Genomic DNA, 27,974 nt, shown 5'->3' on the forward strand with positions numbered 1-27,974 from the left:
TGCTCACTTCTTTTTTTCCTTTCTTTTTTTTTTTTTTTCCCTCCCTCCCAGTTTGGCATTGCTTCCCTTGACATAATAGCTCTGCTGATACGAAGGAGAATTGTTTTGGCAGAGATAGGTGTTTGGAAACTTTGAGTTTAATCTGCTGTGATCTGTGGCGAAGTTTGTATATGGACACCCTGTGTTTAACAAGGCACTTGGTAGTGTGCATGAAGGTTTCTCCTACCTAAAATGGTTGTTTCCACCAGCCTCACCACTGTTAATGCATTTGCTTTTCATGGCAGCCGCTATCAGATCTTGAGTGTTTTAATCCAATCTTCCTTCTCTTGTCCTGTCTTCTTTTCTCCTCCCCGTGTTTTGTTTTCCTGTGTATTTGGGTTCTTGTTGTGTGCACTCAACAGTATCTCCTCCTGCAGAGCCCGTTGATGTTCACAGACCAAGCTCAACAGGACGTTATCATGGTTCTAAAGTTCCCATCCAACTCCCCTGTCACCCACGTAGCTGCCAACACCCAGCCGGGTCTGGCCACCCCTGCTGTGATCACGGTTACCGCAAACAGGCTATTTGCTGTAAACAAGTGGCACAGTCTTCCTGGTGAGTAAATTAAAGCAAGCAGCCCAAGAAACCACTGCCATCAAGCAGCACTTCGGTTGTCTCTTTCCAAATTTGCTGCACAACTGCTTGAAATTTGAAGTGTGAAGAGCAAGTGCAGTTTGTTGACGCAGCATGCTCTTTGCATGTGGCCTTAGTTTCTCCTTAAAAAGGTAATCCCAACTGTTGTGTAAGAAGATGTGTAACACAAAGGGTTTGTAACAACAATATATTGCTTTCCAGGCCATCAGGCACCGTGCAAGAAGACAAAGCCAGTATTTCATTATTTGATCCTAATAAAGTCACACTCTTCCTCTTGATTTTTTTTGGGTGGAAGCCTGAACTGTTTCATGTCAAAGACAAGTTTTGGGGCATGTAGAACTTGCTCTAAAGAATTTTCTGCTATTTTAAGAACCCATATTCCAATGTTAAAGGCACTTAATGAGAATTAGAAGATAAAAATACGTGAGAAGTCTGTATCATCTGTAACTTAAACATCACAAAGTAATTAGGTGCCTATGTATTTGTCTGTATGAAAGGAAAACCACTTGTCCATTTGTATAGCAACCCATCAAAATAATTATCCTTTAAAAATGGGTTAGTTTTGAGAACACAGTAATTCTGTTTTCAATTCTAATGTTCTCCCTTATCCTCCTTTCCCTGACTGTAACAGTCTCAGGCCCAAGCAATGAAAAATAGTTTATTTCAGTGCTATGCAGTAAATCTGGTCAAAGGCTTTTCAGGAGAGGGGAGAAAAAAGAGCTTGTACTCAAATAACTTAAATAGAAGATGTTTGCACCGGAGTAATACTCACATCATTGGAATTCCTACTAAGAAATCTGGACCCATGGTCCTTGCTTGCATTTTGAAAGAAGCCAGATGACTCCCACACTTTTTTCTAATTCTTACAAATCGCCTCTCAACATTGTACAAATGGGAACATCTATGTTGTATTTCACCCACTCAAGAAACACAAAAAAGAAAGGTGGGAAGGAAGAGGGGAAGGAAGACATGTCTAGATAACAAGTTGTGAGAGAGAACTGTTTACAGGTCTCAATGTTTATTTTGGAAGGAGGATGGCAATATCCTCTCATACCTGGGATGTGTGACCTTGGGCATATAATTTTCAAAGCTTTTACCAAATACGTACAAAAGTCATGGGAAAAGAGGAGGTTCTAATGTGGTAGGAGGTGATTTTGATTTTCTTGTAAAATGGTGGTATGTGAGCAAGTGACCATTTGTTGGGTGTAGTAATCAACTGCCTTGAGTTGAACAAAAGATTTTGGGGTTTTTTTTTTCCCTCACCTCTGCAAGAGAGAACAGTAAGCCGTGTTTTTTTGAGTCACTATTTTTTCTTTTAGAAGCATTTTATACTTGTCTTGCCTCTACAAAGTGCTCAAGAAAACCTACAGTTCAAAAAAACCAGCAGCCAAGCAATCAAAACCCAACCAAAATCTACCTCACCCCACATCTTTGTGAGCCCACTGATCATGCACGGGCTGTTAATCGAGTACTGTGCTTAAGATACCTGGGTATGGACTCATGAGATTAGCCTTTGCTGTTGTTTCCTTAAAATTATATACCAAAATGGGATCTGCTAGGATTGGAGGAGAGATACCATGACTACTCCGTATCTCCTGCTGTGGCCTTAGTATTGTCTTTACTAACGAGGCATCATGACAGAAATGTTAGGTTGCCAAGTGACCAGTTGTCGCTGATGTGTAATTAAAAATCTCATTCCCGCTTTTGTGTATGAGTTTGGTGGCTTTGCTGACATCTAATGGCACTGGTACCCAACAGGGTGCCTCCGTTTGTCACGGGGATTTTATGTTTTCTTCTGCAGCAGAACTGTGGCTTCCCAGTTCCTTATGAAACCCTGGTAGCGATAGCAGGTTTTATGTCAGTTAACTTATGGATGGTAGATAGAAAAATCATAGGTGTAAGTATTCAGCCATTGTTTGTTCCACTTCCAAGAATGTCTTGTGGGATGCTTAAGGGTGTGGGGGGACTTTTCTTGCTTGCTTGTTTGTTTTTAGTGAGGCTGTAGAGAAAAGAAAAGGGCTTTTTTTTTGAACACTGAAGGAAAATTCAGGAGGTAAACATTTCACCGGCATGCCAGGTGTCCAGATGAAATGTAGGTCGGCAGAATTATATATTAACTTCTATGCAAACTTGCAAATAAATGGTTTTTGGTGATGGATGAACCCTTAAATACTGGATGACTATGAGATTTCCCTGTTTGCATCATAAACTGATTTTTTTTAAAAAAAAAAAAATGTCCTTTGTGCTTCACTTGTTCAAAGCAGTGCCTTAAAAAGTAAAGAGGAAAATAGTATTTGCTACAGTCAGCAGATGGTTGTCACATTTTGTTTTCAGTGCTCTTTACCACTTAATTTTGTTTTGTTGCGACAGGAGAGGTTGCCAGTAAAGCATCTGCTAGAGCTTATGGCTCAGGACCGGAGCTGCTGATGGCATACATTCAGAATAGCACTAATCTAAAATAAATGTTTAATAAGCAGCCCATGAAAGCACCTGGAATTTTATTTATTTATTTATTTTAATTCAGTTGATGCAAAAGAATCTTACGTGGGTAAAAAAAAATACAAGGATGTAGCTTTGATTTATAAAATGTGTGTGGCTTTTATGTATTAAAAAAAAAAAAAAGCAGAGTTTTAAAATCTTCTTTCCTGAATTCCAGCTCATCAAGGTGCTGTACAAGACCAGCCTTACCAGCTGCCAGTGGAAATCGATCCTCTCATAGGTCTGTCACTTCCTTCTCTCTTTGCGATTCATTAAGCTCTGTATGGTGGCCCTGAAGTGTAGATTACGGTTGTTTTTCACTTGCTGGTTGCTGGGAATGGAATTTTCCTGATAAACCATTTGCATGCAAATTGGAATGCAATGAGCTGTGGCTATGCTGGTATTTCATCAACTCCCCCTCGTTGGTTTGCCTAATTTGAACAGGCCTAGGACGCGTGTCAGTGAAAATTAATATGGATGCTGTAATAATGTGTGATTGAGAATGTGCATGAAGTACTGTCAGGATAATATTGGATCTTTTCATCACTCAGACTTGTTGATGAGCAGGAGCGAGGCACGTTATGATGAATTGGTGCACTGGTAATGTGATGGAGCTCCTTTGCTGAGGAAATTTTCATAATAACAGTGGGGTTCTTAACTGCACCGTGTTGTGAAAAATAAAACCATGGTGCCAGAGTTTCATCATTAAAGGAGATCAATCCTTTCTTCACAGACCTGCTGTTCAGGCTGAGGGGATTAATGTGTAATTGCAAAACGGTTTCAAAGTTGAAATATATTGCCCGCTCCGTTTTAGTATTGAGATATTAGTACTCATTTTTCAAGGGTATTGCATCTTCTGATCAGCATCACTAGTTAAATTTGTGTATGGTTTTCTTTTATTAAAAAGGGGTGGAGGAATGTCTCTCTCATTTAATGACTCAGTGTAATAGATTCTGTTCATGACTTTTTATTATAGAGGTTTATTAGTTCAAATAGAGCTCATTTTTCTATTAGCATGGGTAGAGTTTGGTCAGTTCTTTCATTACAGACTCAACTTTGGGGAACACATACTTGGACTGTAATTCAGGAGCCTGTAGCATGGCAAGTGGAACCTTAGAAAGGATCAGAAATGAAACTCAACCAAGCTAACCCCAAAATACAAGCTGGTTTTAGGATGGTTCACAGGAGCGATGACGACAGAATTCCTCACCCCCCAATTCCATTAGAGTTCAAACTTCACTTTGGTTTTTAAACTCTCCATTTCAGGATAACGGTTTAAGTGAGGGAAAAAATAAGTGGTCAGTTCTAGAAGCGTGGAAGATTCAGAGCACAGACGAACTTGCCTGGATAGGTTAGAATGACAGGTCTGTCAGCCAGTGAGAATTAATTCCAAAACTACTAAGTTTATCACAGCAGGAACTGCATTGTGTTGGCCTGCACATGCACATACAGTTGCTGTGTGGCTGTTTTCCTAGGTAAGATCTATGGGAATTAAATGGAAAACAGTGTGGGCACCTTAAAACACTTTATAGGGCTGATAAAATGAAAATGTTCTTCCAAAAGTTTTTAAAATCAATTCCTGCCTGTATAACACAATGTTTATAATTTATAATGGGGAGGACATACACTGGAACTCTCCTTTCTTTCCTCAAATAGATTTTATTCAAAAAATGTTTGCAGCAGAAAATGTATATTCTGCTTTAAAACCTGCTATCAAGTAGATCTTAAAGATATAAATAAGCATCACAGCAAAAAAAAAAAAAAACAAAACAAACATCACATTGGCCCTATCTGATGATTCCTCTCTATATTGTGAAGAACATTAGGAATTAAATAATTTATTTTTCATTTTAATTTTTCCTAATTTTAAAGTTCTAATGCCATTTTCCAGCTTGTCTTTAACTTACAAAGCACTTTGACTCTTCTTTGGTATAAACACCTTGAAAATTAATATTCACAGTTCTGAAAAATGGTTTAATATTCTCCTCATATGGTGGGTCTCAAACCAGCCTTGTGATTACACTGGACATAGTTGAAAAGGTTTTAGGGTTTCTTTGTCACTGTTAAGTAGCATCATTGGGTACGAGCGAGTAATTATGTAGATAACATTAAAGGTTTTTAATTGTGGCTAGACACATTTACCTAGAAATGGCACCTAAGAGGACCACAAAATTACACTTTTATGGTTATAGCAAGAATCTTCTTGCTGTCTTGGTCATAAGGGGGGATTCCTGCTGTCCTCATTTTCTAGTTGCACAGGAAGATGTTTGAGAACAACCTCTGATAGGACATAGGTCCGAGACCTCTTTTTGAGCTGAGGTCTTTTGAAGGTCTTACCCACACTAGATGTGTTTAAATGGGTTTATTTGCCAGTATTTTGTCATACAGAACACTTTGCTGTGCATTTATAACACATGGCTGCTACCCTTTAAGTGGTCCTGACAGCGGTCACCTCCCCGCTGTGTCTTACCTGCAGAGCAAGTGGCAATACCTTGCTAAATTGTTTGCTAACCATATAGACAAGAGTGTGTCAACCTTCTTAAACATAGCAAAAGTGTAAAGAAATTAAGACTTTGATATAGAGTAAATGGAATAAGCCCAAGGCTTAGGGAAAGCCAGCCCATGAGAATGGGAAGTCAAAAAACAGAGAGTAAAGAACACGAGTCCAGGACAGAGAGAGGTCCAGGGGACCGCCTGGAATGGAAGTAACAGTGCTCCCAGCAGTCAGCAGACAAATCCAGACCCAGGAGAACTTATGTGCCTGGGACAGGAGTCAGGTTCCCTTGGGAACAAAGTAAGTTGACATTTCATCCTACAGTTTAGGATTTTTATGATACATGTCTGTAGGAACCCATATATATATATATGTAGGAACCCATATATATATATATGTAGGAACCCATATATATATATATGTAGGAACCTCTATATATATATGTATATATTATACACGCATATATATATATGTATATATTATACACACATATATATACACACACACATGCACAGAAATCGATTCATAGGGACAAATGTAATATGAAAAATCTTTTCATTAATCTATTCCTGTCCATCCCCTGGGTTCACAATGCAAGATGATCTCGGGAAATAAACCAGCAGGTGACCAAAGCAGGGTAAATGTTTTTCTCAAAACCCTAAAGGAGATTGGGGAGATAAGCTGATTAATTTTTGTGTGATGCTCAAGAAAGTGTGAAACACTTGGTGCAGTTGTTCTTTCTTTAAATTACAGTGCCTGCAATGAAATACAACTTGTGTTTGAAGTAATAAGTCCATTGTCTGCTGCATTTGAGCCACTATAGAGCATATATGCATATGAACTGTCTTATAATTACATTCCCTTCATTTGTTTCTTGATTTTTAATTTGCTGTACTAGATGAAGGGGGTGAGGAAGCTGACTATATTTTTATCTATCATGCTTTTCCGCAATCTTTCATTTAGATTTGTCAGCTGCATTTGGCTTAAAGAAGGGATTTTTTCTATTTTGCAATATATACTACAAGGAATTAGCATGGTTCCCAGAAGTCTAATGAGTATTTTATAGTGAAAGTAGAAACAAAATGTCCCTGCCACAAAAAACCCCCAAGGAACCAGAAGTGAGAAATAGTTTTGGTGTGAAGTGAAGTTTCTGAAATGGCCTTTTGTTTTGTGAATGCAAATGCTAAAATATCTTGATTTGTGTTGTCTTTTTGCTCAGCCAGCAATACAAGTATGCACAGAAGGCAAATCACCGACCTCTTAGACCAAAGCATTCAGGTACACTCCCAGTGTTTTGTCATCACCTCTGATAACCGTTACATCTTGGTCTGTGGCTTTTGGGACAAGAGTTTCCGAGTTTATTCTACTGACTCAGGTAACGTATTTATAAAATCTGTGAAGAGCCTAAAAGATTTTTCTGATCATTGTCTACCTGCTGTTTCAAATAAAGAAAGAATGAGGCATAGGGGGGGAGAGAGTGGAGTACATTTTTAATCCCTTATTAATAATATTTGTGAAATCTTTTCTCATGTACTGCTACTGTGTATTGAACGCCATCATTTTTGTAGAATGATGGCAAATGTAAGACAAGGAGCTCTTGTGTAGCGATAGCATTGCACTTCAAATCTATATGACAGACACACTTGTTCTTACACTGTGGTTTCCACAAGTAAAATGAGTTTTTGAGAAGCTTTGCATACCTAGAGAATTAATTGTTCTTAGAGTGCTTACTTGAATTTAATTCTGGTTGGGTTTTACCACCAAATATTTCTTTTTTGAGGGAATATTGGCAGGCACCACAAAGAACAGAAGTGAAACCTTGAAATCTGGTGAAAGAATACTTAGGAAAGCCTTCGAAATCTGTGCTATAATAGAAAAATTGATTTGGGGCCACTGAATTCTTTCATGTAACATAAACTGATCAATATAGAATGGGCAGCAGTTAAATTAGTCTGTCAGCTGGCATGTATCCAAAGCGTTGAAGTCACGCGTGTGTCATGCTAAATAGAAAAGAATCTTTCAGTGTAAGAGCTACAGGAATTTAAAAGCCATGGAGCCCCAGAAGAAAAAAAATAATAGGTATGATTTTTTTCCCTTTCATTATCTTATAATGGGAAGAGCGACCTCACTGCAAGGTACTTCTTCGGGATTAATGACCCAGTGTGCTTAATGTGTGTGTGCCATCAAGCCTTCCAGTAGGTTATTAATCCCTAGGGAATATCCTACATGTTTGTCATCATTTCTTAAATATATTAGTTAATAGTGTTTTTCACACTTGGCAAACCAAAATAGTTAACAAAACGGGAGGGTCTTTAATGAAATTCTGGTAAGAGTAGCTCTCATGGCATATTTTAACCTATCTGTCATTTTTGCAATTTTAAAGTCTTAACTATGAAGAAGTTGCATTTGCTTTCTATTGACTGCCTACAATCCATTATACAGACATCTTGTTAGACCCTTCTTAGTTAAATTTTCTCACTGGTGAAAATAAATTCACGTAGAACTGTGAATTTAAAGGAGATCTTCAGATAAGTTAGCTAGCAGTAATAAATATTTGGTGTATGTTCTTGGTTTATATGAATAAAGAACTAATAGTTTATGTTGAAGGATGTATTTTACTTTAAGCTTAGGGAAGAAGCTTGTATGATTTTGGTAGCTTCATCCTGTATCAATCTGAACTACAAATATCTCATTAAGTTTCATCATGTATGTAAGTCAGATACACCAGGGCATCTTGTTTGGTTTAAACCAAAATCATAGAATCCCAGAATCACAGCGGTTGGAAGGGCCCTCCAGAGCCCATGGGGTCCAACCCCCTGCCAAAGCAGGGGCCCTAGGACAGGTCACACAGGTTGGTGTCCAGACGGGGCTGGAATCTCTCCAGGGAAGGAGACTCCACACCCCCTGGACAGCCTGTTGCAGTGCTCTGTCACCCTCACTGTGGAGCTGTGAAAGAAAGTTGGAGAAGATTTGTGTCTTTTGTGTGTCTCTACTGTTTGTCAGGGTAGCATCTCTAGTTTAAATCAAGCACATTCAGATGTTGTTTATTTTGCTTCAAATGAAGATTAGAATAGTGTAGTGAAACACTGAAACCTGCAGAACAGCAAGGGGAAAAGGTGATGGGATCGGTAATGTGCAATGGCAAGTGTTCACAAGTGTTGAATCCAGTTATGTTTTAGCACTTACACAAAAAGGAAACCTTTTTCCTATTGGATTTTGGGTTCATTTGGGGTTTTTTAACAGGAAATACTTTTAACATAAATCATGGGTTCTCAGCACAGCTAGCATAGCAGAGGCATGCAGTGGGAATGATTTCTAGGCAGTATTTTAGATTCAGTAGTGCAGAGACTTGAGTCTTATTTTTCTTTTAATTATTCGTAGCACAGCTGTCAGATAAAGCATTAACTAGTAAAAAAAGGGATATCAGCATGTGCATGCTGAAGTTTGATATTACCCTATAAAGGGGACAACTCATGTTAAAGGCAACAAACACAAAAATTGAGGAACTCCTAGGACATTCATGATGTTCTTCTTTACTAATATAAAAGAGCAAAAGCTTATTTCTGGTTTTTGATGGAATTGATTGAACCTTAGCTGCACAGTAACAAAGTAAAACTAACAAGGCAGCACGACCACATGAAAGACTGTCAAACAAATAGACTTGGAAAGTCTTTGTTTGCCAGAACAGAACCTATAAACATAGAATATAATTGAAAGAGAGATCTCTCTAACTCAGATATGTTCATAGCATAAATGTTCTAAAAGTATGAATCACCTCAGGAAGCTGAATACCTACGGCTGCACAACTGAAAAATATATTCCATAATTAAATTATTCTCACATCTAAACTGTGTAATTGACAACTTGAATCTTCAGGGACAAACATACACTTGGTAAGATGCTTCTGTGTGTTGCCAAAATGAGGTGATGTAGTCCACAGAGTGTTACACTGCTCCAAGCTGGGAAGGTCAGTGATTTTTTCTGACCAAATCTGTTGACTGGTCACCATCTGAGATGGTTAGGTGACCCTGTGGCACAAGTTAAAGCCTCAGTGTGAAGGGGTGACTGCTGTAGGACATTATTACAGACTCAGAGAGATGAGTGAAGGACTTGGTCCCTGAGTTACTCTCCTTTCTGATACATGGTAGGTCTACACCATAAATTTACCCTCTAGGGTTCTGCCCCTTCCAGTTGGAAAAGGCTCATGTGATAGTACTTCATTCCACAATTATACATAAGTTTTGACAGTATTTTGTTTTAAATCCAATGTACAGGTTTCCTTTAAATTGCATCATTTTACTCCATGTTTTCTTCATATGCTAAGTAACTCTCCAGTTTTTGTAGATATTCCTACATCACTCTGGTGTTTTGTTTTTCTCTGATTTTCTCCACTTTAATGCAATTATCTTTTTGATCTTCTGTTACAGATCAGGCTGTTAACATTATTTTTGTTCTTTCCTCACAACCACTCCATAAGTCTTTTGTCACCATCAGTGTTATGTGGTACCAGTATAGCACCTTTGTACTGTGTAGAGAGAGGGCTATGAAATGTGTCCTACTAGCCGTGTTATATGATTGATCATTTTTAATTCATGCACCAAAACATTTTATTAAGATGTGGTGAATTTGAGTTCCCACACTGATTCGTGTTACTACTTGTCATGTTGCTAGATATTATTTTTAAACACTTTTCAGAGCATTTTATTTCAGGTACAGCAGTTGGCATTTCCTATTTCATTTTAGGCCTGTGTTGTTAATCCTTCTAAAGCCATCACTCCCTTCCCCTTCTGTTCTTCCTCATTCTTTATTTAGCCCAAAGCACAAATGGATGCGTGGTCATTTGGGCTGAGGAATCTGAGGCCACACATCTCACTTCCTTGTGTCATTGGATGCAGAATTTGGCCTGGCTCGCATTACCTCAGTGGGCCACATAGGCACATAAGAAGATCTGTAGTCACTAGGCTTCAGCAAAATCCAGTGAGGTGGATTTTAGTGCTTATATTCTCATTTCATAGGATTGTGGATACTGCTGGTGGATCTAGAAATGGGCAGGAGACATGATATGTTTGCTGGACAGGAGCCAACCTCTGCCAGGGTAGTCTGACAGACATCTACTCTGCGTGACCTTACATGTGTTTCCTCTCCCACATGCAAAACCACTGTGCACGAGCATCCACATTCACCTTTTTTTCTGAAAATATTGTCCTGCTTAGTTAATGTTAAAAGGGAAGAGTTTTATTCATATTTATACAGACTTTCGAATGGCCTAGGCTTTCCTTCCTGTGTCAGCAGCACAAGCATTCATCCTCTGTGCAGTAGGTAAGAGAGTTTTCTTCCAGGTCTTGTCTTCTGAGGTTTTTTTGAACATTACAAAAATTCTTAAAAAGGAGGATTTCTGGTTGAAATAATTGGCAGTGTTTAAATGGTGATAGAAAAACCTAGGTACGAGTGTAATTTTTCATCTAAATCTCCTGTTCTCTGTTTAAGGAGATGCTCCAAAGCTGCTTATGCTTTATACATGTATATGATCTCACAATACTCATTTCTTCTAGCACTTTAATGTTCCATTCCTTCTTCTGATTCTGTTTCCCACATCATCATCATCAGATTTGCATTTTTACTGTTACTTTCACCAGAAAACTTGCCTTAAAAGAGAATCCCATCGTGTTTCCTGTCTGTACAGTGAATGCAAACATACCAAGTTCATAAAACAACTTCTGGCATGGTTGGCCTTTGAATAAATATAATATTTATGAACTGTAAATATTTGTTCTGTGGACTGTATGGACTACTGCATTTTTAAAGACATTTCCACCAAATCAAAGGAAAAAAAATAGTGCTCCTCACTATAGTTCTTTCTTGAACCTCTTTTTAATAAAGAAAATATTTCTAAAATACTTTACAATGTATTTAATTTGCTTTAGAAAGAGTAAAGGCATAGTTTTAAAACAAGCAATTTTATGTCTTTCAGGTAAACTGATGCAAGTAGTGTTTGGACACTGGGATGTTGTAACCTGTCTTGCTCGTTCTGAGTCCTATATTGGAGGACATTGTTATATTCTCTCAGGATCTCGTGATGCAACGTTGCTGCTCTGGTACTGGAATGGCAAAACCAATATCATTGGTGATAACCCAAGAGGTAAGCAAAATCAGAAAAAATGTGTTTTATTAGGATATTGTCTAAAAATGACTAGAGCAAAATATTTATGTGACAAAATTTTAGGTAACATGAAGGTCAAAGTACGGTGTTTGGAGGTTTTTTTGGTAGTTGTGATCAGTTCCAATTTAAGGAATTGAGGGAAACCTGCTTGCTTTGCAGCACAAGTAGAACTGATTTTTAAAGTTATGGGATCACAGAATCACAGATTCACAGAATCGTAGGGGTTGGAAAGTACCCCCAGAGCCCATGGGGTCCAACCCCCTGCCAAAGCAGGGTCCCTAGGACAGGTCACACAGGTTGGCGTCCAGACTGGGCTGAAATCTCTCCAGACAAGGAGACTCCACACCCCCTGGGCAGCCTGTCCCAGGGCTCCCTCACCCTCACCGGGAAGAAGTTCTTCCCCAGATTGGGGCGGAACTTTCTGTGCTTCAACTTGAGGCCATCGGCCCTTGTCCTGTCCCCACAGACACTGAGAAGAGGCTGCCCATGTCCCCCTGTGTGCCACCCTTCAGCTATTGATCCCCATTGATCAGATTCCCCTCTCAGGCTGCTTCTCTCCAGGCTGAACAGCCCCAGTTCACTCAGCCTTTCCCTGCAGGGGAGATGCTCCAGGCCCTTCATCCCCTTCATAGCCTCTGCTGGATTCTCTCCAGGAGATCCCTGGCTTTTTTATACCAGGGAGCCCAGAACTGGATACAATATTCCAGGTGGGGCGTGACCATGGCAGAGTAGAGGGGTGGGTTCACCTTCCTATCCCTGGGATACTGAACATTACAACTACTTTTTTTTTGCTTGTCACTCATTCAAAGTGGCATTCAAGTGACAGAAAGGAACTTGTTTTTTGTATTTCCTGTTCAGTCTGAGTAAATCTTGCTTCCTCTCAACATGACGATTTCATTAAATACCTGGATTTGGATTGTTTAAAACAAAAAGGACTGCTTGGGTGCAGACCATTCTATGCAGCTGTAATCCAGTGCATAGAGGTCGTCACAGGGGGACCTTAACTGTATTGATAGAGTTTTGCAGACAGTGAATTTTAATTTAGACAAAGGTCATTGTAATGAGATGTGTAATGGCCTGAGCAGGACACTTAGGTGAAAGACAGACAGACATGTGGAATGGATTAAAGCAGCAAGCTTAAAACTTCTTTTTGTTTAACACGTTGATGGGGTGCTATGCACCTAATTGTTTTAATTGGTTCCAGTGGAAGCAATAAGGCTCGTACCATGTAACCAAACTAGTAAGGCAGAGCAGCCCTGCTTCAGCCTAATTAAGTTTTAACCCCTCCCCACCCAAATTCACCATGCATTTCCCAAATAATTTAATCTCTTCCATCTTGTGCTGTTTCCCAGGAAATTCCAAGTCTTTTTACTCTTGAATATTCTCTTGTAACTCACAGTTGTCTGTGGAAAACAATGAAATGCTATGACTGTTCAACCCCGCTGTGCCTGTATTATACTACAGGAAAGGTAGAAAGTGTTCTTGTTGTTACACCAGTTACACACACAAAGTTAATTCCTGATGCCCAAAGTGAAGAAGTTTGACAAAAAGCCTGAGTGAGCCAGAGCACAAGAGTAAGAGCCTTTGGAGATGGCTGGTTAGAGCTGACATACATTGCCAGCCAGTGGTCCTGTTCTCCCTGTTCAGCCAAAAAGAAAAGGCCCTGAAGAGAAGGGGAGGGAAGCAGTGTTTTCTGTCTGTCTGCAGAGGTGTGTTTGCTAGGTTTTCTGCCATACACTTCAGGTCTCTCTGATCCTCTTTAACAGTATACCTGCTGTCTGCAGGGGTTAAAATGGACATCTGGAAAACAAGTGTTGTTGTATCTATTATATATTGTAATTATAACTGGAATACAATGTCATGAAATGTAAGCGATACCTGACATCTTCCAAGTGAATCACTTTGGTAATGTTGTATGTTCCACACTCAATTTGTTATTCAACTGGAGTTGTTTGAATTTGAGGTGCTTTGATGGTTTGGAACCCATGAACTTAGTTTGAAGAGGCTCAATTTATAAACAGCGGAATGAATATCTGAATATAAGTTGGGGATTATTTGATGCTGACTCTGAAAACCATTGAAAAATTTCAGAAGGTACAGAAGTTGAGTTCACATAGTTGCAGAATCCACAGGCAGAGGATGAGAGTAAAGTATCTCCGTTATACTTCAACCACTCTGATTCAAGAGATGAGAGCTTCTCTGAGATGTGGCTAGCAGAATTTTATGAGCATCTTTAAATAAATATGGCTTTGGTTGAGGGACAGGATCTCTGTGAATACTTTAGACATACATTGCAGTTTGTCAATTTAAAGAAAATGCAAAGTCTGCACTATTTCTGCAGAGCTTTTAAACCTGGAAATGCCAAAAGCTCCACGAAAGGAACTTCAGAGCTTGATGGACAAGTGAGCTTGTAAATCCTAAAGAGCTGAATTACCCATCTTCACAAGTGACTGGTGATAGGACAAGGGGAAATAGCCTCAAGCTGCGCCAGGGCAGATTCAGATTAGATGTTAGGGAAAAGTTCTTCCCTGGCAGAGTTGTGGGGCTGTGGAACAGGCTGCCCAGGGAGGGGGCTGAGTCCCCACCCCTGGATATGCTTAACAGACAGGTAGATGAGGTGTTCAGGGATATGGGTTAGTAGAGGACAGGAAGGGTTGGACTCAGTGATCTTAAAGGTCTTTTTTAACCTATTGATTCTGTCATTCCAAGGCCTGTCCTGAGACGTTGTTGAGGATTTGCCAGGCTTGCCAGCTTTGTTAACAAGACCTTGAGGTTATAGATTCCTTCATGATCTTTACAGATCACGTGCTGTGATTTTGTGCCTAGTATCTAACCGGAATAGTTAGATTTCATTATAGTCTGTTGACTGTCTTCTGTAATGCAAATTTCTAATATATTTAAAACATGCAGTTTTCAAAGTTAATACTCAGCTGTTTTAACTAGTGTTTAAAATCAAACAGTAGCTACTGGGTAAGTCTGTTTGCAGTCCTATTAAACTTGTACTTCTCAGGACATGCGGTGGCTCCTGTGTTTACTCGTTGCCATTATGTAGTTGGTTTTTTTCTGATATTGCATGCCTGGAAGTCTTTGTTAGCAATTGAAATCTCGTGGCACTATACACAGGCCTAGACATGTGTATAGTAAAAGACAGTTTCTGCTTCAAAGAGATGGTAATCTGGGGGGTTTAATTTTTCCCAGAAATAGCTTTCTATAGGCATCTCTGTTCAGTCTTCCTTTTCTTTTTTTTTTTTTTCTTTTTGAAAAGGCAAATCAAAAGAGCTGTTTCTGCTTAGTTCTGATTTTGTCAGGAATGGAAGGCACTAACAGACTCGGTGGGTTTTCAGCCCTGTTACTCTAATTGTAACTTCCATCCGTTTGTGGGATGCTATTTAACTTGTCAGATGTCCTTTTGTATTTAAAGCTTATGATATTTTTTACCTCAAAATATGGTTTATTCATGGTTTCCATGAGCATTTTTCATTGGAATTTTAGATACTCTTGAAGTTGACACTGCTTTCCTATTTTTTTCTCCATTTAATTATGTCTCATTTCCATCTTAACGTGATTTCACATCAACACACACCCAGTGGCACTGCACCAAATCATGATGCCAGAATAGTTTCAATGAAAATAATCTAAACCAGGAGCATTTATTTCCTCCTCCCACAGTACCTGTTGCCTCTGATATGCACCAGTCTGCAGATGCGTATGATCGAGCTACCCTAACTGCTCTCCCATTGGGCATCTGTTACTCCACCAGTTATTTAAGTTCCTTTAGCTGGTTTTGTTACTTTAAGAAGCACTGGGTTCTTCATCTCTGGCTGTGTACATTCATGTTTTAGAGTGGTACTTAGCTCAAGCTGACATGCCAGGTGGGCTATGGCATACGTGATAAATAAGTGTTTTTTGTTTGATATTCTTTATCAAGGACCAACTAGAGTTCTGGCCAATTGGACTGTATGAAAAATTCTTTACACTTTTGGTTTAATAGAAGTAATATGTTACTGAAACACTGTTCATTTACAATCTTTAATTTGTAGCTTTTACCCTGACTTCTTAAAGAAATTGTACTTGTGCAGTCTCACTGTCTGTTTAGTTTCTCCCTAATAATTCTCGAATGCATTCATTGGTATAAACCAAATTTGATGAATTTAAATCTCAAGGATATGAAATTCCTACACGGGACACATCTGCTGGGAACTGGTTTTATTCTTTGCAAAACAGCTTGATTACATTTAGGTTAAGTCCTTTTTTCCTTCTCAAATTAAAACCTGAAATTCAAAAAATATTTCACCGGGCTCTTTGATCAAAAGTAGGCTTTTTCTTTTCTTTCTATATTAATTGTTTTTGAAAATGTAGAAGCACAGCAGTACTTCACTTCGGTGCACAGGCCTTTTCTGATGTAGAAATGTTTCTGTGGACAATTTCTGACCAAACCTAAGAATAACTCAGAACAGAGCAGAGGATCTGAAATAGAACTGTCCTGTAGAATAGCCCTGAGCCGTTTTGAGCTCACGTTAATTAGCATAATTGACTGTGGAGGTGTAAAGTCACTTTGGATAGAATAAGGGGCTTTTACTTTTCTCCTTGGCATGTGACATGCTTTGGGGAGGTGGGGCGGTGAGCAGGAGAGGATGTAACCCTCCCTTGGGTACCCGTTGAAGCTCGTGTGTGATCTGTATCACAAGGTTGGGTTTTGCATATTTAGAGGCTCCAGTCTAATAGCAAGGTACTGCTTGGGGACGTGAGGTGATGCTTCAGGACTTGTGCTCCTGAGTTGGGTGGTGGAATGTGTGGAGGTTACTGGGAGAGGGTGGTGTACTCGCGGAAAGATGCCACGATTTGCACTTGCCCAGCGTTATGGGAGAGGAGGTGAGAAGCGGGGGGAGTGTGAGGAGGAACTATGTGTGATGGCTGGGAAAAGAGATGAGAGGATTCATTTGCATACAAATGGTGTGCATCACTTTCAGATCCCGCTCTTGCTTTGAAGCTCAAGTGGCAACTCTCAGTGTTAGGACATTTCCTGGGATGAGGGATTGCATTTTACTCTGTAATCACAGAACCATAGGAAATGGGGCGGGCAAGAGCTTTGGTCACCTGATCTATTCTTCTCTTGTCCCCAGGAAGGCTTAACTACATCAAATCCATTCTTGGCTGACGTTTGTCCAGCCTTCCATTAAAAACTTGGGCAAATACATTTTTGGGGCTTAGGACCCCTGTCATTAGCAGTGTTTTCCCAGTGTTCAGCCTAGTTTCCAGGACTTTTTTGCAGCAGTTGTGTTCTATCATTTCTTAGGTATTTATTCTTTGTGTAGAGAACAGATTATTTATTTCCTCCTTGCAACAGGTTCCGGTTATTTGGATTACCATGACCTGCAGTTCTTTACTTCCAGATTTAATAACCCAATTCTTTCTGTCTTCTGCCACAAGTCATATCTCTCTAGACCTCTGATTTTCTTTGTGATCCTCTCCTTTTCAGTTGTCTGCCTTCCTCAGAGCAGATCCAGCACTACAGCTGAAGCCTTTCCAGTAATAAGTAGGAAGCAACTTGTTTTACAGACCAATACTTTGCACAGCCCCATTTGGGATATCTGCTTGTTTCAAGCCAGCATGACAGCATTAATTCTTTAAGTCTATGAGCCAATATAAATTTCATTATTTTCTGAAGAACCAGCTCGGTTGGTATTCCTCTTCTGTGCAGTTTGACTGTGGAAACTCATCCTTCAACTTTCTGAATTGGTTATTTTTTTCTTTTTTTTTCCTGCAATTTGTTAAACTGCTCCTGAATTCTCATCCTGTCCTCAAATGTGATTTGCAGTCTTACTCTATCAAATCAGTCATTAAAGACAATATTATCTAGGACAGAGTTCAGGAATGCCCATCAATACTTTTACCACTTTGACAATGAGTAGCTTTCTGAATATAGCTTTCCAACCAGCTTTGCATCTGATGTATAGTAACATGGTCTAAACATGTACCTCCCCATTTTCCTTAAGACATTTTCCACGTGAAACAGTGCCAATGTCTTTACTAAAGTAAAAATATATGTCTTCCTGAATACACAAGTCCTCTTAATCTGCCATTGCAGGAAAAAAATTGCTGTGATGTGATTTGCTCATAACAAATCCCGATCAGCTGTTACTCATCTCCTTGTTTTCTTCTAGGAAATTGTGTGTGTGTGTAAATAGAAATGTTCTGCCAGTATTTTTTCTCTTTGTTGGGATTAAGCAGACTACTTTCTAATTTCTCAGTTTTCATTTTCCTGCTTCTTAAACAACACAAGACCCTTTGTTGGGTTGTTTTTTTACTCTTGCAGAATGTCACCCAATATCCATAAAATGACCGTTACAGCTTGCGATTATGTAGTTTCATTTTCATGGCATCCTCAAATCAGTGTCACCAAGTCAACTGAACTCCAAACATTTGCCTCATTTAGGTATTCTCTAACTGATATAGCAGTTCTCATTGCTGCTTTCACTTACAGAATCACAAGGTTGAAAACGACTTTTGAGATCATCAAGCCCAACTATACCCATCCACTACTAACCCATATCCCTGAGCACCTCATCTACCCATGTTTTAAATACATCCAGGGTCAGTGACTCAGCCCCCTCCCTGGGCAGCCTGTGCCAATGCCCAATAACCCTTTAGGTGAAGAACTTTTTCCTGCCATCTGCTCTGACCCTGCTCTGGCACAGCTTGAGACCATTCCCCCTTGTCATATCACCTGGCACTTGGGTGAAGAGACCAACACTCATCTCTCCACAACATCCTTTCAAGTAGTTGTAGGCAGCGACAAGATGCCCCCTCAGCCTCCTCTTCTCCAGGCTACACAATCCCAGATCCCTCAGCCTCTACTCATAAGGCTTGCTCTCCAGCCTCTTCCCAGCCTGGTTTCCCTTCTTTGGTCACGCTCCATGTTTTTCATATAATGAAGGGTCCAAAACTGAACCCAGTACTCAAGGTACGGCCTCAACAATGCCAAGTACAGGGGCACAATCACTTCCCTGGACCTGCTGACCATGCTTTTTCTGATACAAGCCAAGATGCCATTGGCCTTCTTGGCCATCTGGGCACACTTCCTCCCAGTTTTGTGTCCCCTGCAAACTTACAGATGTAACAGTCAATCCCTTTATCCAGGTTATTGATAAAGATATTGAGCAGGAGTGAGCCCAGCACTGAGCTCCTGCTGCCTGGCTACAGTTGGCCTTCTTATTGAAGACATTTAAATATGTGGCATCATCAATTGGTATTGCTTGCTCTCAATAACAGACCATCTTCTCACAAAAACTTAACATATCTTTGTGTTTGTACAATGCCTGCTATTCCTGATGTCATTGTTAGGTGCATCTCATCTATGCCTGGTTATCCTTGTTTTGTCCCTGCTTGCTCATACCTTGTCCCTGGTTCAGAAAAATCTCTCTTATATTGCTCTTTCTGCCTGACTTTGCTGTATCTACAGTCACCAGAGAACTTTCAGCCATGCAGTCTGGTACCTTCCTGTCTGTCTTATCCTTCTGCTGCATTGGAGAGGTTTTCACTAGTGCCTTATTACCTTTTCCTTTGTTTTCCTATAGATTAACTTCCCATGAGATGTTGCAGAACAATTTTCTGTATCTATTGAAACCTATTTGTCCAAAGTACTTAAAATAATTATCTTCTTGTCCATGTTCTTTCCCTTGCAAAACGCACTGAACACTCTCATATCTTCACCACTTCCATGTAGATTTGTTTCACCACCATGTTTTCGGTCTGTTTTGCTGTATTGGTTATAATAATATCTAAAAAGTTGTTTATATGTTAAAAATTGTCACCAGTTTGCTTGCTACAACCATATTTGTTGTGTTCCTTTACCAACAAACGTCTTTGTAGTTGGAATATCCCATTTACTCCATCCCTCCTCTTTAATAATCCTTCACCTATACCAACCAGGTAGAGACCAGTCAGATTAGTGAGCATCAATTTATGTCTTCAAAGTTTTTGCTTGCTGGCTGTAATTATTTGGTTTGGATGTAGTTTCTTGGAGGGAAGGCTTACAGTGGTGAATTTAATTGTATGCCTTTCAGTACCTGAAGGGACCATACAAACAGGAGGGGAGTCAACTTTTTTAAAGGGTAGACAATGTCAGGACAAGGGGGAATGGATTAAAGCTAAAGGAAGGAAGGTTTAAAGTGGATATTAGGGGGAAGTTTTTTACAGAGAGAATGGTGAGGGGCTGGAACAGGCTGCCCAGAGAAGTGGTGAGTGCCCCATCCCTGGGGGTGTTCAAGGCCAGGTTGGATGGGGCCCTGGGCAACCTTGTGTAGCTCCAGGCCTGGAGGTTGGTGGCCCTGCCTGTGGCAGGGGGGGTTGGAGCTCTGGGATCCTTGGGGTCCCTTCCAACCCAGACCAGTCTGTGATTCTATGATTCTAAAATGGTTTGTGCTTATGGAATAGTAGGTGGTTCCATAGTCTGGGTGAAGGTGAAGATAGTTTCTACTTTTCTTGTGCTGTCTTTGTAAGTATGAAGAGACTGTTCTGTTGCTTTCAAAATATGTACAGATTTGCTTGTAATTATTCTTTAGTGTTCCTGTTTTGAAAAACAAAAAGATCTCTCATGTAGAAATGTGATTGGCTTAATGAAATTAAGGCTTAACCAGTAAAAGCGTTCGCTACTAATGAAAGGCAGAGACTGTGTATAACTGTGTTACTACTACTAATACTAATGTGATCTCTTCTGAGTTATTGCATTGATCTTCCACACATATGTGAATAAAACAAATTATATTACCTCTTTTATGTTAGCCCATAAAACTAGAAAATGTTACTCTCTATGTATCACATTTGCATCACAAGGTGCTTTCATTGCATAGCTTTGTTTTTCAGAGTGTTCTATATTCAGGTTTTCTGAAGTGTGTAAGAGAAATTAAATACCTTTAGTAGGGCACATGAGTGAATATAAGCACATGATTTTGTATTTAAAATCCCCAATTAATAGATTTAGCTGAGATTTAATTGAACAGTTTTACTGAGCAGTTTTCCTATTCCTAACATGTAGAATATCTTTCTCATACAAATTTTTAAAATATATGATATTTTCACTTTATAAACTACAAAATCTCCCAAAGGATTCAAAATTTAATCACCAGTTTCCTGTCTTGCTGAAGAACGGTCTAGCTACCGTCAGAGCTACTTTACAAAGAGATCATGTTTTGTTTGGATTTTTGTAGCTGTGATTTCTAAATATGTATTTGAATACCTGAAAGATTTTTTTTAATCAATTAATATTTTTATTAATGAAAGCTATTGCCTTGAGACTGAAGAAATCATTAGTTTTAATTGTATTAGTTGTCACAGCAAACGATAAACTGTCTGATTTCATTAACAGCTACACAGATTTTACAGTTTGGAAACTTTAAACTTTTTAGAAGCGTGTGCTTGATAATTAATTATCCAAGTGGATAATGAGGGGGATTTTAAACTTTGAAAATATGACCTGATGAGTACCTTTGCATTGGTTGATTGAAGAGTAATGTCATAGGTAACGATTTGTTTGCACACACTAATCCTGTACATGAGTGCTCTATGAAGGTTTGCGTACGTGTTTGCCTCTGTACACACTGAGTAGTCACAGGGATTTTGAGGGGGTCCTGTAGCTGCTGTTAACTTAGCAAAATAACCCTCTTTGCCGTTTTCCCTCATCCTTATCCTCCTCTTGAATTAACCTAAAGCGTGGTTCCCAAGTTGCTTCATGATCTGGACTTTTATTTTCATTTTCAAAACTGATGATAATGGAGAACATAAGATTCTACATTTCTAAAGAATGTTTCTAGCATAAATATTTATTTTAGTGATTTATTTAAGAAAAATTTGAAGTAGTTTGTGTAACAGCTGATTTTCTTTAAAAAACATAATTGGGAAGTAGCTGTAAAAATCTTATCTGTCAGTTTTCCCTTTTTGCTTTTATCATCCTAAGTAACAGGGGTATCAAAATGTCAATAAATCAGTAATCATATTAGTAATGGAAATTCTGTTAGCATTATTAATTTCTGCCCAACAGTGGTCTACCATAATAGCTAAAAATTTGCAGAGCCTTCAAATACTAAAAAAAGTTTGGAATTGCTGCAGCTATAAGGCTATAGATACTGTTTGCTGTGGGCAGCCCCAGAAGTGTGTAGCTCTATGATAAGAGAGTTTGAAAACAGTCTGCACGGTTTCCTTTTGGTCTTCAATAGCATGTTTATTTTTTGCCTCTGCACACATTATATTCTTGTAAAAGTCTGTCTTCAAAAAAAAGCCAGTAAATTTAATATATGTCTAACAGTGTTTAATTGCAGGCATAAGAAATATTCTTTGTTTCTCAAAAATGGCTGGGCAGAGTAGCACAATATTGTCTATAAAGTAAGAATCCTTCAGCACCATCTGCTGGCATTGAGTTGAAAGGTGATCTTGGAACTGTCACTCCAAAGCACTGCCTAGTAAAATATTTAAAACATATATATTTTTTCATGTATTTGATAAGGAAAAAAAAGTTAATTTGTAGTATAATTTTTAACATTTTTATTAAAGTTAAAATGAGAAAACACAATGTAAATTCAAGGTTGGTCTATGACCTTAAATAGAAACAGTTCAGGAGTGTTTTGTTAAGTGCAACTATAAAAAGAAATGGAATACTTTTTAAAAAAAAAATAAAAAGCAAAACTTGAACTTTATCAAGTGCAATATTAAATTTTTCTACTCCTGTTTTAAGTAAGTCAAATTCAATCGAATTTATTTCACAGAGGAGACCCACAAGGCTCCGAAAAATATCCATAACATGTTTTGAGAAGGGTAACAACCACTAAATATTCTCCTACGTAACATCTATTGCATTATTTGATGTTACTCTTGAAAGCCTCGTGAAATCTTAGTGGACAGAGGCCCTGATGCTGTAACTGGTCTTATGATTCCCTGTATCTTCTCAGGGCACCACTGTAGTGGGACTATCTTCACAGTCTAGAACAGGGCCTTAAATTACTCAGCTACAATAGGTCGCTGTCGTTTCATTTATAAACTGTAACACGTTGATACCTCAAAGAGATTGAGGCCTCATTCCTCCAAGCACTCCATAAATTACATAAAAATGATGGTTCTACCCTCCAAATATTGAAACTGAAAAAAGATGAGGTATAACAGGTGGATAAATTCTGCTATACCTGGAAATCTGCAGTGATGCTGTGTAAGCAATTTAATTTTGTATTTATATAATGCCAAGAAAATCACGTCATTCATTGATAGGCGGACAAGGCCTTCACTGAAGGGAACTTGCAGTTGCAGCCAGTGATGGTTTGCAAAGCACTTAAATAGTGCTGGTGATTTAGTACTGATAAACATGTATGTTTGTGCACTATAAATATTTATTTTGGCTAAAAGTATGTTCTGCAGCCTTAAGCTCAGCGTCTGGACCGTGCTTGTTTCCTGAGAGGGATTGTGTTTCGGGCTTTGTCAATCAGAGTAAGTAATTGCAAGTAACATTGTAGAGCAAGTTTTGAGGCACAATCCAGACACAAAAGGCATTACGCATTTTGAGGCTGAAAACATGGAGTTTTGATGCTGCTTTTTTGGCAGTGTCCAGCTTCAGGTGTCACAAAAACTATACACATGAAATTCTCCAGAAGGATGACGGTATTTAGTGCTTCATGATATAATGCAGACCTTTGAGTTCCAGGAAAAACAATGCTATATTTACAACTTGTAACTAACAGTTGATGTGGTAAAAGGAATTATATTCACATGGTAAATGAATACAACCCTAATGCGCACCATATGCATAGTGGTTGGATGATGTACTAATATATCATATTTATTTACCTTGTTTGGTTGCTGGGAAAAATAACCGTTCAGTTCAAAGCTTGTAGCATGTAAGACAGAACAGAGTAATGCAGAAGATATAATAATTTATAGTCCAGAATAAAATTACCTGATTAAGTGTTGTAAAAATTATTTGGTCAATACAATAATCTTGACTCAGGTTGGAAATTATTTTATAAGTGTTTTCTGGGTCTAAATTCTATTAACACTAGCATCACAGAGGTAAGCATTACTCCACTAAGCACAAAGAATACCATATATAATTAGAATTATGGCTTGCTTGATTGAAAAAGGATCTGTTGTTTTAGAACAGTTGCTTTTTAAACGACAGTTAATTTATGTATGCTGGGAACTTGGTGTATGCCATTGGTATTCCCGTCGATGTATAAAGGAGGTTAGCATCTATCCAGTGCAATGCACTGCTGGTTTGAAATTAACTTTACAAAAAGCAATAAAATAGCCAACACACAGACTTTTATCCAAGCTGTTGCAAAACAGTATTATTTTTCAGTGATTATTTTACACTAAAATAAATTATTTTAACGTAGTATTTTAATAGCAAACCAAATTATAATTCCAAAACTTCTGATTTGAGCTGAATTCTCATATGAAACTTATCATCTCAGATTGTTTTCTGCCCCATATATTAACTACTGTATAAGCTTCAATTAATGCTCAGTTTCATCATGTTGCAGAACATCTTTTATCTTATGACAGTTGTGCAGTAGGTGCTATTTCTGATGGAAATAATTGCTCAATGGGGTTTTTTCCCTTTCTGGTGAGGTTGGGGGGGGGGTTGGGTTTGGTTGTGTTTTTTTTTCCCTTGGACTCACTCCATAATGGAATAGTTACAACTATAAACCATAAGAGAGAAATATGAAGAATATAGATTATTTTTTAGCATAAACAAAAAGAGACCCGTTCATAAAGCTGTTTTAGAACCTTCTAGAACAAAAATGACAGCGTTTTAAAACTTCAAAGCCGATATTTAAGTAGCAGTTTATGAACTTGGGATGGTGCAAATATTAAACTATTAGTGAACACTGACCCTGAATATTCACCTGCAGATACTTTTCCAGGGGCTTCAAAAAGTTCTGTATTCAGTGGGAGGAGTCCTGCTGAATGACTTCCAGGACTTCCAGCAGATGAATCCCCAGGAAGGGCGAACTCGTTCCAGAAAGCTTTGCATTGCACATAGCGTAGGAATTAAAGAGGCTGGGGTTTATTAACTTTTTGAAATCTGAATTGTAATATCCAAATCATGAAAGCCTGTTCAATCTTTTCTCTTCGGTGTGCTTATTTTGGAAGCGTAGTGAACCTGTTCGCTCGACACGGTGTGTAAGAAAAATCTCATATTAGTTCTGAATAAATTTTAGTCACTTGTTGCTGAGTGTGATTGTAGGACAGAGTGTTTGGAGCCTTTCCTGTGTTATATTTGCTGAACTGAATTCTGCAAGGTAAATCTAGAGTGTTTATTTCTTTATAAAAGTAACAGTGCTATAGCATCTTCTGTGTGTTAGCTTTATAGATTTTGCTTCAGGCTTGAAGGATGTGCTGATCAAAGATGTTCCCTTCTCAGAAAATACACACTCAGCGTGTTTTTTGACAAAACAAAACTTGCATCTAGGCATAAGGTTGGACTTTTAGCTGTAAGAAAAAAAAAGTCTGAACAGATGAGAAGTAGTTTGAAGGAATTAGAGGAAATGCTGGTGGAGCGTCACGTGAAGAACTGGACAACAATGAAGTTCCTACATAATATGAAAAGATTACATTGTTACATAAAAATGCATATTTACAAAGGCAAGATTATTCAAAGTGAAGTTTTAGGAGTACTTCAGTGATGCTGTGTGGTAGCGCTTCGGGACGATCCAGCGTCCTTTCTGCACCAGAGGAATGAGTTTGTAACCAGCTGCCTGCTACTTAAACATTCCTTCCGAGTGATCTATAACTAACATTAATACACCGAGTATATATATATAATATGTGACAGTCATCACTTTGATGTAATTAAACTCTGAAACTTGCTAGATAATCAACATAAAAACCTGGAGCAGTTTTCTCGATTTACATACCTTTTGCTGACAGCACTTTTGTCCCAATGTCACATGTTCTGTATGTCCATTTCTACTTCTCAAATTGATTTCATACCTTTTATTGTTTTATTTTTATCATATGAAACAACTTCCAAAATGGTGAAATTTGTAAAATTATTTTTATATTAAAGACTTTCCTTGCATACATAATTCACTTTGGTTGACATATCCTTCTGGGAAAGTACTCCATCACTTATTTTTGCAAGAAGTAGGTGAAAAGATAGTTAGATTAACTGATGCTTCATTTAATTTGGATTTTATCTTGACATAAAATCACATAATTAATTTGCCACTTAAAAGTGCCCTACAGCCTCTACAATCATAGAATAATAATTTAGAAATGACTGTTTGGCAGTCTGTGACTCATCATATTTAACTGTCTTCTCAGCGTAAAACATAAAGAGGAACATGCTCAAATACCTAATATTTTAATGTGTTGCATAATATTATCTTAGCCAGAAATAATAGGATTTCATCCAAATCATATATTTCATCTTGAGATAAGTTTTTTTCAGTCAATCTCAAGTTTGATTTCTTTTTTAAGGATGTATTTTTTCTGTAAGTGAGTTCCTGTGTTGGACTCAGGTCTTACAGCTTAGTACTGAGAATATTGAAAGCATTTGTTGTAGGAATTTACTGATGGATTTAAAATGTCACAATCCTGTTTTGTTTTGTAACATCACCTAAGCTGAAAAAATAGCAGAGAAACACACAGCAATGCAAACCAATTTCTTATTATCCAGTAAGGCATAGCTTCTTCTGGATGTCATTAAGCTAGAAGAAAGTTTTGACTTTGCTGTAATCCCGCTGTTCCTTTTTAAACGTAGTTTCCAAGCGCCTCACATTTTTTCACTGAAATACCGCCTTAAGCTGACATGATATTATGTGCTCTTCTTTTATCTTCTGAAGCTTTAATTTTATTATTTAAAATGTACTTTAGTCACTCAAGGATGAGGGGTATTTTATGCTGTTTTGTGTAGGAAGGCAGCTTTGCAGAAATTCTTTCTTGGAATGCAGGAAAGGTCTTTTGAAACAATTAGGATGGTTACTGAAAAGGTAAAGCATTCTGTCCATTACTGGAAAATAACTTTACATGTGCCTCCTGTGACTTAAATCATTGACCACATTTGTTGCAATGTGTGTGGAGCGTTAAGATTCTTACGGCGTTCAAGTAGCAATCCAGCAATGCGATGAACTAAGGATATTATTATATACCAGGCTGAGAAAAGCACATCTGTAAAACTGTTGTGTCGTGGTTATTAGTGCTAGGATTTGAACTATCTTTAATCTCATTTGACTTGTTCATCTTCCTTAAGGATCTCCATAAAGATGCACTGAATATTCTTTTCAGCCCTTAGTTAGGGTTTGCATCAGTGGTCGTAAACCTGCTTAGCGGACAAAGACTCTTTTCCCTTTGAAGTCACTTCCCCAGCTTTTCAAAAGGTCTGCAAGCTGGTTCCCCTAAAACAATTTAGAAAAGTTTGAAGTGGTGCCCCTTAAACCAGCAACAAAATAAAATTTTCTCTTTGCATTATTGAAAACCATGACAATCTTCTGAAGCAATAACAGTTTAAAAGCTTTTAAAGAAATCTGTTCTGCTCTACGACCAGCTTTTAAGTTGACCCCATTATTTGGAAAATCAGAGGCTTGGAAACCCCTAAATACTTGACATTCTTATAAAAGGAGTCAGCCTGACTTTTCACAGGACTTCTCTTTTACAGTATTTGTTCAAGTCCTAATTTCTTTAAAGATGCTCTTTGGATTTCTTCTGGTTTTCCTTTTTTTTTTTTTTTTTTTTCATTAAAATGTTTCTTTAGAAGGAATGTAATTTAGCCAGCAGCAAAATTTATGAAACACTCCTCCTGCCACCTGTAGATTTATACTCTTACTATATTTGAAGTCAGGTCTAAATTCTAAAAAAGATTCTGAATGCTCCTTATAAGTAATCTGACTTTTTTGTGGACCGTGATAAATACGCATGCCCAGTTTTTCTACTTCTTGTATTAAGAATCTTTTCTCCTACATTTTATGTGTGTAGTTACTGGCAGCCTGTTGTAGGTACAGCCTGCAGTAACGGAGGTGCTGTAAGCACTAAGTTTACTGTAAGGATTTTGTTGATCTGCACCTCCTAATAATTCATTCAGACATTGCTTCTTGTAAGTCTTTCTGACTCCAAACATCTTACATTGATTACCTCCACTGCGGCATTTTACTTTTAAAACTTCTCTGATTTCCAGAGTTTCATTAACATATGTTGTATGAAATTAGATTAATTCCTCGGTGATCT

General features: G+C 38.3%; 1 protein-coding gene across 3 annotated transcripts in view; it reads left to right on the forward strand.

The window, feature by feature from the left end:
- The window catches only part of LRBA (LPS responsive beige-like anchor protein), a gene marked incomplete at its 5' end in the record, with an annotated part of 423,662 nt that overhangs the window by 380,246 nt on the left and 15,442 nt on the right, over nt 1–27,974 (forward strand). For 2 of the 3 annotated variants that reach the window (XM_084266649.1, XM_084266650.1), the window contains 4 exons: nt 402–594; nt 3,290–3,352; nt 6,825–6,980; nt 11,577–11,744. In XM_084266649.1, the coding sequence (XP_084122775.1) occupies nt 402–594; nt 3,290–3,352; nt 6,825–6,980; nt 11,577–11,744 (580 nt within the window). The remainder of the gene's footprint in view (nt 1–401; nt 595–3,289; nt 3,353–6,824; nt 6,981–11,576; nt 11,745–27,974) is intronic. The other variant, XM_084266651.1, reaches the window with a different exon arrangement.

The sequence above is a fragment of the Gallinula chloropus genome, assembly GCF_964237585.1.
Source record: "Gallinula chloropus genome assembly, chromosome: 7".
NCBI lineage: Eukaryota > Metazoa > Chordata > Aves > Gruiformes > Rallidae > Gallinula > Gallinula chloropus.